Source organism: Euprymna scolopes, chromosome 11 (genome assembly GCF_053919585.1).
Source record: "Euprymna scolopes isolate OS-2025 chromosome 11, ASM5391958v1, whole genome shotgun sequence".
Taxonomy (NCBI): Eukaryota; Metazoa; Mollusca; class Cephalopoda; order Sepiida; family Sepiolidae; genus Euprymna; species Euprymna scolopes.
Genome location: NC_136492.1, coordinates 145,068,236 through 145,081,238, shown reverse-complemented (window position 1 = coordinate 145,081,238; position 13,003 = coordinate 145,068,236). Strand labels below are relative to the sequence as shown.

The window sequence follows — 13,003 nt, the reverse complement described above, 5'->3', positions numbered from 1 at the left end:
TCTCTCTCTCTCTCTCTCTCTCTCTCTCTCTCTCTCTCTCTCTCTCTCTCTCGTTTGACTAGTGTTTAACTCTCCTCGCGTAGTTCCATTCAGTCATCTCTCTTTACTCTCTCTCTCTCCTCCTCTTCCTCCTCCTCTTCCTCTGTTCCAATCATTACTTTACCCTCATCTTCCCCTTACCCCTCCCATATCCTTCTCGCTCTCCGCCTCCTTCTGTTCGGTGCGTCTTGTGCTTTTGCCCAGCGTATTACTTTCAGTTTCGTCGCCTTTTTTTTAAAGCCACTCAATTTTATCGCCGACGTTGATACTTCCAGCTTCCACCTTCCCGTCACATCCACCGTCTCTTCATCTCAATTCGTTCAGGTACAAAAGCAGCTTCCATCATCGCAAATATTTCGCTGTTGTTGTTATAAATACATCTTCCTCTCTTCTTCCTTCTGTTTATTCCATATTCTTAATCTTCATCAGCTGCTAATATTTATTTTATTCGTTAAAGAAGAAAACGGGGGGAATAACGATGTGCCGACCATTATTATTAGTACATTCATTACTTAAACGACGACGAAATTGATGAAGTTAATGAGGAAACGGAGAAGACGACCCTTTGAGCTATTCCACGCCGGGCGACGACGAAAACGATGACAAGAAAAACCCCTTCCTTCTTCTTCGGCCCCCTTTTTATACTGTTGACAACAACGCCTGGCAAAAAGCAAGGGTAAATAATGTTGTTGTTAGAAATCCCCCAACAACAACAACAACAACAACAACAACAACGGATCAGTAGAACAACAATAACAACAACATAAAAAATGATGACATCCCCAACACCATCATCATCATCGCCAACCACCAGTAAAAAAATAATTGATCATCACTATCGTCATCATCATCAATAATAAACAAAGAGGATTTAACCTCACCCATCCCTTCTTCCAGATTACACAATAGCAAAAAAAAAAAAAAAAAAAATTGAACAAGCAGGTGGTTAGTTTGGATTTATATTTACATAAAAACAGTCTCTCATCACGTCACCCTCGACTTCTTTTTAAAATTGCCACCCGAAAACAAAACAAAAACTCAAAATCATCACCCATTCCTTAAACACAAAAAAAAAACAAAAATAATAGGGGAAAACACTTTTATTAAATTCATTAAACGAAATCAGGGAGTAAAATAAAATCCAACACTATGGAAACCGGGGATTCGCAACAAGATCTCAAATTAGGGGCTAATAACGCGGCCCTTCTCCCCATGGATGGGATCAGTCATAGCGGCAGCGGCCATAAACTACGGGCCACCCTTACAAGTCCAAGATGTCGTAAATTGTTAGTCGTTTGTATTAAACGATTGTGTATCATTTTACTGGCCGTGGCGGCCGTAATTGGTTGGTATTTTGGTACCAAGTCAAACCACGGCGCTTTTGGTAAGTTGGAATTCTTTCATTTTTCTTTTTCATGGGTTTTGAGGGTGGGGAGCGATGAGGATGGGGGTACATTTTGGTTCCTTTCTGGTATTTATAGTATTGTTATTGTTAAATCGAAAGTGCAAACATCTTTCTTTTCTTTTTTTTCAAAAAAGTACACCTGTTATTCTTGAAAATGGTCAGATGCAGGGTATATCCCCCTTTCCGTCTCCTCCTACTCTTCTGTCCTCCTACCTTCTCTTGTAAAAGAAGAAAAACTAATTCTATGACATCATCGCATGAGTTATTAATAAACCGAACTTCCTCGCAAATCGCAAAAAGTTGTGCCTCGTCGCAGAAAAGCTGAACAGAAGAAAGAGAGAGAGAAGAAGCGATACGTTCGGGTAACTGGGGTGATTTAACCGGGTAGCAACCACCCTTAACTCCTGATGCTCATTACGCACGTTGCGTATGCACGCCTCGAAGAAATAAGACAGGTCGTCGTGCTGTGTACTTATATTAGTGTACTTTAGCGTGTTGTTGTGCGTGCACCATCGAGCACAGGTATGTGTGTGTATACGTCGGCTGTTGCACGAGGATTTAAGGGTACGTGACAACATAAGGCCGTGCGAAAAAAAAGCGACAGAAAGGAATCACGATGATTCGTTTCTCTCTTGATTTTTGATTTACATATATATTTTTTTAATTTCTCACCTTCTTTAAGATGAGAAAAAACTTTATTTTAACATGTTTTATTAAAAATATGTGTTTAATGTTAATTCCACGCAGGAATTCGTAGTTGGCCTGATGAATTCTTTCGTAAAATAGAACACAAACGTTTATTTGTATCTTACTTTCCATATATATATATATATATATATATATATATATATATATATATATATATATATATGAATATCCACATTTTATCCATATATGTTTCATCTTAACCAAGAATTATCAGTGTGGCTCGCCGGCTCGGTGATCGTGGGGGTTAACGACACAAACTGAAAACCTGGGTGTTCCAGGTTCAAATCCAGGTCGTTCCACAGAAATACTTTCATCAAACCCATACTTGACCTTTTGTCTAACCGTCTAGGGGGGGGGGGGCAAATAAAATAACTACATTACCGGTCACATTATTCGAACACGTATTTTAGCAATAAATGAAAATGATATTCTATGTCTTTTTAGGTGATTACATGTAAATAAACTGAAAAATTATTTGCATAAAGAATTTCTTTTTAAATAATAAATATTTTAAATCTTAGTGTGGGAATCACTTTCCCATATAAATGGAACAGGGTTTGTATTACTGTACACATAGATTCGAAAAAGTTGTCAAAAAACAAATATATGACAAATAAATGTTACCAAAGGCAAGATAAGTTACTATTCTACCTAACTGGATATGTTTTTTGTTTTTTTTTTTTTATTTAATGTAACATGTTTATTCAGCTCGAAAAACATATAGTGTTTACCGATGTATTGGAAAATTTAAAATGGCGCCCAACTCTCTCTTTCACACGGTAAGTTTGGGAAAAGGAGTTAAAAATAAAAAAATGTGCAAAATACTGTTAAAACCCCACCGAATATATGTCAGCCTATGTTGCGGTAACATATATTAAGCGAGTTTCTAACAGTATTTGTCTAGTTTTTTATTTATAACTCCTTTTCCCAAACTTACCGTGTCCAGACGCCATTTTAAATTTTCCAATACATCGGTAAACACTGTATGTTTTTCGAGCTAAATAAACATGTTACATTAAATAAAAACACTAGAAAATTATCCAGTTAGGGAGAAAAGTAACTTATCTTTCTTTTGATAACATTTATTTGTTATATATATTTGTTTGTTTTTTGACAACTTTTTCGAATCTATGTGTACAGTAATACAAACCCAATGGAACGTAAAATGAGCACTCACTTCCGAACCAGTAAGCGGTAAAATATAGGGGTGATTTTTGTGTTCTGTTTTTGATTTTGTTTTTTTGTTTGTTTGTTTTTTTTGTTTTTTTTAGAGAGAGTGGTGTGTAAGATGGAGAGAGATGTGGGTTAACTAAGTTTCTGGCCAAAAATCTATTCAGAGTAATTTGGAGAGAGAGGGAGGTTGGGGGGTGTATTTGGGATGGGGAGAATTTATTTAACTAAAGATGTTGATTTTTGTTGTTTTTTTTGCGTATTATTTAAAAAAAAAAAAGTTCGTTTTTTATTTGTTTGTTTGGGTTTTTTTTTTTTCAAGTTATTTAATGCAAAGTGTGTTATGGTTTTTTTTTTTGTTGTTTTTGCACTGATTACGCTAATTATTATTTTCCCTTCTTTATGTTAATAAAAAAAGTTCTGTTTTTTTTTGGGGGGGGCATGTTTTAGTGTTTGTTTTACTTTTAATTTAATGAAATCAGTTTTTGTTCTGTTTAAGGAGTGCAACTGCAACGCATTGCCCGTAAAAGCAATACAATTAATGTGAGAGCGTTAATGAGCTCGGCTCGTTTACTAGTTTCTATTTTCTGTGCAAACGAGTGTGCTCTGGGTTCATTTGGGTATTCTGTCATGCGGTAATGTTGAGCAAATTATGGCGAGATCAAAAACATTCAGAAAGCAAAGAAAGTGTTGTTTAGTCTCATGTAAAACAAGTAAAGTTTTTCTTTAAAATAAAAATTAAAATTTGTCGTCTGCTGAAATGAAACTATTTTTTATAAATCAGTTACCTTTCGATTCGGTAAAAGTCGGAACTGCTTAAACTTTCTCCATACGTAGTCCGTACTGATCAAGTCATGATTGCCAATCTATGGGTGCCTATTCGAAATTAGCACCAACACTAAATATTGTTTTCACACTTAATTTTATCGCAGAAAAAATACCATCCTCCAAAACTTCAGTACTTTCTTATCACAATTATTTTCCTTCCACCCCCCCCCCAAAAAAAATATACATGTGCTTAATTAATCCACTTGTTATTTTTTTAATTGGTTACCTGCCTCTCTTGTCACTTGCTGGGTGCTTATTTTACGCTAAATTTATATGTAACTGTAAAATATATATAAGTCTTAAATTGAAATTGTTTTGTTTTTTATTCTTTTTTGCGAATATATTTTCATGCTGTTATGTGCAGTCGTCTAGAAAAGTTGGAATCTCATTTTTATTTTTGCTGAAAACGATGAATAGGATAGTAAAAAAAATGAACTGATTCGTGTGTTGTTTTTGTATGGAAAAATGGTCAGAGTGTTCAATTACATATGTAAGAGCATAGATTTTTTTTTTTTTAAATAATATTAACATTAGTCCAATGATCCATCGATGCCTACAGTTTCAATGAAACTCTAGAAATCCAGTTCATGGGAAAATAATAAAACAAAGGCAGTTACATACTTTGCAAGTTTATTATATTCAAATATTACAACAAAGATTACTAGATAAAATACTGTTAAAAATCCACCGAATATATGTGAGCATATGTCACGATAACACATATTGAGCGAGTTTATAACAGTATTTTGTTTAGATTTTTATTTTTAACTCCTTTTCCCAAACTTACGGTGTCAAAGAGAGAGTCGGGCGCCATTTTAAATTTTACACTACATCGGTAAACACTGTATGTTTTTTTAGCTGAATAAACATGTTAAATTAAATAAAAACACTAAAACATATCCAGTTAGGTAGAAAATTAACTTATCTTGCCTTTGATAACATTTATTTGTTATATATTTGTTTTTGACAACGTTTTCGAATCTATGTGTACAGTAATATAAACCCCAAAAACCTATTTAATCCCTGGATTTTCAAAGAAATAGTCCTTATCATAAAAAATTAATCATTTGTAAATAGTATTAATGGTATTTATTTCTATCCCACCGTGAGAAATGTGAGACAAGTGGGATTGAAAAATCAGCGCATCGCATCAGAGGAGGGAACCTCTGACCTTGCAAAAGATGCCTGGACAGACCCGTCAGTATTCCCCGGAAGAGGCGGATTTGGCGATTAGCAATAAACTAATTCTTTCTGAAAGAGAAAAGGCAAAGCCTGAGAGAGTGGACCAGTGGACCACCAAGAACTACAAAGGACAAACTTTTACATCCAATCAACAGGAAACGTTATTGCAAGGATGGTATAATTTTTGTTGATTTGAGACCGAGGGCTAAAGAGCCCTGGTTAAAAACTTTCTAAACTTTTTTTTTTTTTTTAATTTTAGTTTTGTTTGTATTTTTTGTTTTTTCACGCCAAGTTTTTCACTGTTCACATCCAATCACGTAAAAATGGGAATTTCATTTTTCATGGTTCGAGAGGGTGTTTACTGTTTATCTACAAATTTAACGTCTAGTTATTTTTTATTTTTTAATCTCAAACATCTAGATTTTACATAGAAGAAATCAAAACTCCCCAAAAAGTTTGAGTTTCCTTTCTAAAATGAATTACTTTCGCCGGTTATAGTTTTAAAATGCTACTGTTTTCCACAATTTCTCCATGAAGATTCAAGTGTGACACACTATCGACTTTTGATGCTTAAGTTGGGATAGGAGAACCAGGCGGACACCCAAAGCCAGTAAAGCAATACACCTTGTAAAATAACCTGAATCAAACCCGTTGGAATTCACCATTAGCTGTGATAAATCACCCTTTCCTTCCTAACAAGGAAGGTTAGGATGGTAACCTCCACCCTCACTGCTCGGGAAAGGAGGAGATAATGCATGGGAGGATGAACTCCTGAGCACCGAGCAGAACAAACAACTCAAACCCGTAACCAAGAAGTTTTGAAATTACTAAATTCGTGTTTCAGATTTTTGTTTGGTATTTTTTTTTTTTTTTTTTTTTTGCTTTTTACTTTTTTTTATTCAATAATTAAAAGAACGCTAGGAATGAATATATATATATATATATATATATATATATATATATATATATATATATATATATATATATATATATTATGCCATGACTTAAAGAGTTTTTTCTTCTTAAATCTGCCCTTAACTTTTCCTTAATAAAGTTATATATAATTTTTATTCTTCATCTTCCATTTAATATATATATATATATATATTTATTTTTTTACTATAATAATTAAAAATTATTAAATGAAAGATGAAACATATATATATTTAATGTATATATATATATATTAAATGAAAGATAAAGTATATATATATATATATATATATATATATATATATATATATATATATATATATATATATATATATATATATATATATATTAAATGAAAGATGAAGAATAAAAATTATATATAACTTTATTATATCATCATAGCAATAAGGAAAAGTTAAGGGCAGATTTAAGAAGAAAAAAAACTCTAGGTCATGGCATAATATATATATATATATATATATATATATATATATATATATATATATATATATATATATATATATATAGTTTTGTTTGTTTGTTTGTTTGTTCATATAATAATAACGAAAAACGAATCAAATACGTTTAGGTTTGTCGGTGTGTGATAATTTTTTCGTGTTTTTCATATCGATAAGGAAGCCTTTTTTTCCTTCTTCTTTCTTTCCCGGAATTTCCCGGTTTCTTCTTTTTTTCGTTCAGATTGTCATTCATTATTTATGGATCTAAAAAAAGCTGTCTGTTCTCTTTTGTATAGTTCTCTAAGATTGAGGTGGGGTGTCCTTCCTTTATTGATTTGAGGTGGCGTGTCCTTTTTTTCTTTACGTTAGGTGCGATGATTCAATTTGCATCAATATTTCAAAACACCGTCATCGACATTTTTTAACCCGACACCAAATTCTTCACATATTTAATCGCATATTAATACAAATTCTATTTTACTTTATATATATATATATATAAAAAAGATTTAAAAAAATAAATAAATCACTTATTTTCGTTGTTATTATTATTATTCCGGTCTTTCTTTCTACCCCCCCATCCCCCGCTTTACGGGCGCAACTGTTTATTTATTTCCAATGGCGTCATCATGTGATTCCTTTTTTTTTTTTGGCGAGAAAAATCTGTGATATCGGTGAATATCCAATTCGTATTATTTTTTTTTAATTTTATTGTTTGGGATATACTTCCCCACCCCCACTCACCCACTGTATTTTTATTACTTGCGATTCTTTTCTTTTTTTTTTTTTTTTTAAAGATGAAGAGCGAAACGGGAGAGCAACTTTTTTGTTAGATTTTTAATAGATTGGACATTCCTTCGATTTTCTTGTAAAAGTGGAATCTCTCTCTCTCTCTCTCTCTCTCTCTCTCTCTCTCTCTCATTAATTTATACCTGCAGACACTAGTGTTTCATGCTTACGCAATCATCATTGTAAGGTGACAATTCTTGTCGGTTATGAGATTCGAACCCAGCCACGAAGTCACCTTTTGCTCCATTTGCTGAGCCTTTAACCCAGGGCCACCAATTGCCCCGGGGTATGAAGAGTACAAAGAACTATTAAACGCCGAATTCAGGCGAATACAAGGACAATCTAGAGTGTTCACACGAGCAAAAGTCATGAACATTGTATAGACGTTAGTTGACTGCCTTTGTTATAACTCCGCAGTCATTACCCATTCTTGAGCATTCTTAACGAGGCTTGATGATTATAATTAAATAATAATTATTCATTTAAAGTTTACATTTTAAACCGACAGACACTAGTGTTCGTGCTTACGTACCCACCGAGAATCGAAACCAAAACGTTTAGATTATGATTCACTTTTTCCTTTGACGTTAATGCCTGAGCTATGAAAAAAAATGTTTGCTGGAAGGCTAAAAATTAAAACATGAACCAATAGCTATTACGTTACGCATGCGTATTCGTAATGCCGTTGTTCGACCTGCACCTGGCAAGCTTCATTTTTTTTTATTATCACACTTTTCCACCGATTTTCCCCGGCTAAAACCTAAGTATAAAGTTTCGCATGTGTTCGAATATCCTACATATTAAGTTTCATGTCTGTAAACCCAAAACTGACCGAGGAGTTTGGTAGGCAAAATTTTTTAAACAAATATATATTCGCATACATAAATATATATAGAAAGAGGTTCGTGTTTACTATAAACGTTTTACGCAAATATTACACAAGTTTAAATCATGTAGAATATCTACATGAATATAACTACACGTAATAGTTAGCTAAAGATGGTCATCCCATAAGAAAATCGAAAGAAACTGTTTAACGTTGGGGTTGGGCGGTGGAGGGGCTGGGGGACAGGTGGTGTAGTGCGAGGGTTCAGGGGTTAATACCATGCAAACGGTAAATTTGCGACGGGTTTGAATATCAGATTCGTTGTCAGCGACCCCGAAAAAATCAAATTTTATTGGTTGTAGTTAAAGTAAACATTTACCCATTAAATTTTTCTCCGGTCGCCATGGAACTCAGCGCCCAAGGAGTACCATATATATATATATATATATATATATATATATATATATATATACGTCTTTCTTTCTTTCGTTTTTTCCTTTCTGTATTTCATTTTTTTTTTTTTACAGATTCTTTAATAGCATGTTGTGTTAAATTTTTATGGTATCGTTGCTCGTTGCTGTAGGTTTTTAGCTGTTAATCCAATGAAAAACTCCCGTTGTTTATATATAGTGCTCAATAACAAGCAGAGCTTTATTATAGTATAAATATCTTTTCACAAATATTATTAGCTACATTGTCTCGGTGTGCCACGACCCCTCTACAAGAACATATGTGCATTACATGTTTCAGCTGTGATTTCTTTCGAAATTAAGCGTCAGCAGGCCACCCGTCTCTTCTTTAGAAAGAAATCACAACTGAAGCATATATGCACATTTGTAGCCAAACGTGTTTGCATAAATAAAATTATACTACACACACACGTGCGCGCACACACACAGACACACACACACACACACACACACACACACATATATATATATATATATATATATATATATATATATATATATATATATATATATAATAAAATTACAATAAGTTTACCAAGGTAATCAAAATGGTAAACTTAAAATATATTATAAATATTAAAAAGTTAATATTTACAAGTAAAATAAACTCAACCAGATGTAAAAGCTCAATAAAACCGAAAAGGAAATAGAGCTTATAATATGAACAAATGATTAATAAAACATGTTAAAAGACATCTTGAAAAAGAGTTAAAAACATATTTAATTTTAAGAAAGGAAACACAAGATAAGTGGATAGTCCTTAATCCGCGGAGTTTCAAAGAAATACTCTCCTTCTCATCAGAGACACTCTCCTTCTCATCAGTAAGTCACAGATCTTACTTGGTTTTTGCCTCCTGTTCCCCTTACCTCACCCTTTTTTTTAACCAAGTAAGACCTGTGACTTACTTGTAGTTTCATTAAATACTTTTATATGCAAAATCCGATCCTGCATTTTGCTAATTCCTGCCATCTGATGAGAAGGAGAGTATTTCTTCGAAACTCCGCGGATTAAGGACTATCCACTTATCTTGTGTTTCCTTTTTTAAAATTAAATATGTTTTTAACTCTTTTTCAAGATGTCTTTTAGCATGTTTTATTAATCATTTGTTCATATATATATATATATATATATATATATATATATATATATATATATATATATATTTATATATATATACGAGCAAACAGTTAATAAAACATGTTAAAAAACACTTTGAAAAAGAGTTAAAAACATATTTAATCTGAAAAGGAAACACTTGATAAGTGGATAGTCCTTAATCCGCGGAGTTTCGAAGAAATACTTTCCTTCTCATCAGAGGGTAGGAATTAGTAAAATGCAGGATCGGATTTTGCATACAAAAGTATTTGATGAAAGTGCAAGTAAGTCAAAGATCTTACTTGATAACAAAAAGTGAAGCAGAAGGAATATGGTGAAGAAAAAAGTAATTACACGTGAATGGATTTTTATTTTATATATATATATATATATATATATATATATATACTTATTTTTTACTTCCTTTTTAAAATTAAATATGTTTTTAACTTTTTTCAAAGTGTTTTTAACATGTTTATTAACTACTTCTTCTTATATATATATTCTTATATATATATTTATGGAGAGGTATGTATACAAATCCAATTCTCTTGGGTATATAAATGTGTGTGTGTGTGTGTGTGTGTGTGTGTGTGTGTGTGTGTGTGTGTGTGTGTGTGTGTGTGTGTGTGTGTGAAGAATTCAATATAAACTCTTTAAATTAGAAATCACAATAGTTTATTATTTGACAAGGAATAAAAACTTTTTAAAACTTAAAAATTATTCTTTATCAAATTCCTTGTCGAGTAATAAATTGTAATTCCTAATTTAGAGTTTTTATTGAATTCCTTTAATGCTCTATCTCGAATATTGAGCTTTTTCATTTGGTCAGGATTGTTATAATAATATTAGTACTAATGTTTATATTTAATTAGTAAACTTGAAATTTGTTTTCAATATATATATAATATATATATATATATATATATATATATATATATATAGAGAGAGAGAGAGAGAGACAGACAGACAGACAGACAGACAGGCAGACAGGCAGGCAGACAAGCAGACAGACAGACAGACAGACAGAGATAGATAGATAGATAGATAGATAGATAGATAGATAGATAGATAGATAGACAGAAATCAAAAAAAATTCTAAATATAAAATTATTGGATATGTACAACTTACCAAACTTTCACTCAATACATGAGGATTCTAAACCAATTTTAAATGAATTTCTATTCGACAGTTTAAATGCTTACGAATTCCTTTCACATTTCAGTAGACTCATGAAATAATTCACTTTTTTTTTCTCTTAACAAAAGATTAAATCAATGACTTGTTTATACGTTAATCGAAATGCATTCTAGTTGATTTTATTTCGTAATTACATTTTTAATAATTTTTTTAGTTCTTTTTTTCACATTGTATTTAGTTCAATAAATATTCGCTTAATAGTGAATTTTGAAAATGATAATTAAACGTGTAATTAAGTTGCATTGACACGAGAAACACACACACACACATAAGAGAAGTGATCACATAATGTTCCTATTTACTTGCCTCCCCATGAGGGCAGACACAAAGTCGGTTTTTAATGTGGTGAAAATCCAGTTCCCCAAACAGGGGCACTCTAGATAGGAACAAAAATTAAAATTGTCTCAATCATGAAGGATTTCTCCTCCAGTGACCGAACACAGAAAAGGTGAACTATAGCATCGGAACAGATACTACACTTTGTTCCTAGCCAAAAGTGATCACGTAGTGTTATCAATATAACAGTTACTCTGGATTCTTCGGCGCTGCCTGTCTTAGTCCCTAAGCATTTGCTTCCACTCGAGGGCAAAGTTAGATGTAAGGTCGATTTTTATGCTAATGCAGTTTTCGGATCGCAGAATTTTCATGTTGAATTCAATTTTTACGATATCTTATGTTGAAATTGTTAGGTGAAAGTACAGAATAGTTAACAAAGTCCCACACCCCATGTTAATAATTGGTTTGTTTCTATGGTTAGTAAACTGTACAAAGAGATCGGCTTTCAATGGGAGGTAAACGCAGCTCAAAATGGCGGACTCTGGATTGGGATAAAAATTTAAATTGCCTCAGTCTAGAAGAAATTCTCTTTCACTTAGTGCGGACAGAAAAGGTGAAATGTTATATCTGAACATATATTACATTTTGCTCCTAAAGTCAAGGAGAAACAGCAATTCTACAGTGCCAAAAGGCGACTCACACCTGAGAGTATTCTTCAACCTCCGTCCCATCACCGAAGCGTGGCATCTTTGTGCCTGTTTTACAAGTATTTCAATAACAAGTGCTCTGACGAACTCCGAGCACTAGGACCCCCTCGACGACAATACTCCCGACAAACCCGACAAGCAGCCAAATCCCACCCCTACACTGTAGAGATCCCTTGATGCTGTAAAGTTTTCTACTCGAATAGCTTTTTTCCTCAGACTGTTGCACTTTGGAATTCCCTCCCGGGTCCCCGCTTTCATGACTTAACTGACATGCAGAAATTCCAGTGTAATGTGAACAGACATCTCGCTACCCAATTCCATAAATAGTATCCCTGCAAATCTGGTCCCAAATAGAAGCCCCTCGCAACTAAGTGGTGGCAGTGGTGGCTCTATGCCTTGTTTCGGATGAAATGACAATATGAAATAAATCAAATAAATTTCAGATTATACAACTTATTTATTTTCTGAATGTGTTATGTATTTCTTTAAATAAGTGTTGCGTTCTTCTTTTACGTTTAAAGATATGAGCAACCCAAACCCATTGCATCATGCCTGGCCAACTCGTGATGATTACTCTTTGTCATTATTTTACACAGAAATAGTTTTACTAGTAAAACTATTTCTGTGTTGCACACAATACGAAAACACTGATTCGCGATGACGGGCTATTCCTCCGATTTTAGCTGCAGGAATGTTTTAAAAATAAATATTTACATCATCATTTCGTATTGGACGCGATATTTCTAGCTGGCTAAATCGTGTACACTTTACATATGGCACGAACGGACCCCCCGCCCCCCACTCTCAACAACAGGTGTGTGTCATCGTCGTCGTCGCCATCGTCATCATCATCATCATCATCAACAGCAGCGATTACGCCGAGAAATCATTGAGACTTATTTTGGGGCGAGTCAA

At 33.1% G+C, this 13,003-nt stretch overlaps 1 protein-coding gene across 1 annotated transcript in view; it reads left to right on the top strand.

Moving 5' to 3' along the window:
* The first annotated feature begins 153 nt into the window (after positions 1 to 153).
* LOC145288100 (sodium/potassium-transporting ATPase subunit beta-like) overlaps positions 154 to 13,003 on the top strand; it is a 249,869-nt gene continuing 237,019 nt past the window's right edge. The window contains exon 1 of the mRNA XM_080136158.1: positions 154 to 1,423. Coding sequence (XP_079992284.1) covers positions 1,189 to 1,423 — 235 coding nt within the window. The 5' untranslated portion in view covers positions 154 to 1,188. The remainder of the gene's footprint in view (positions 1,424 to 13,003) is intronic.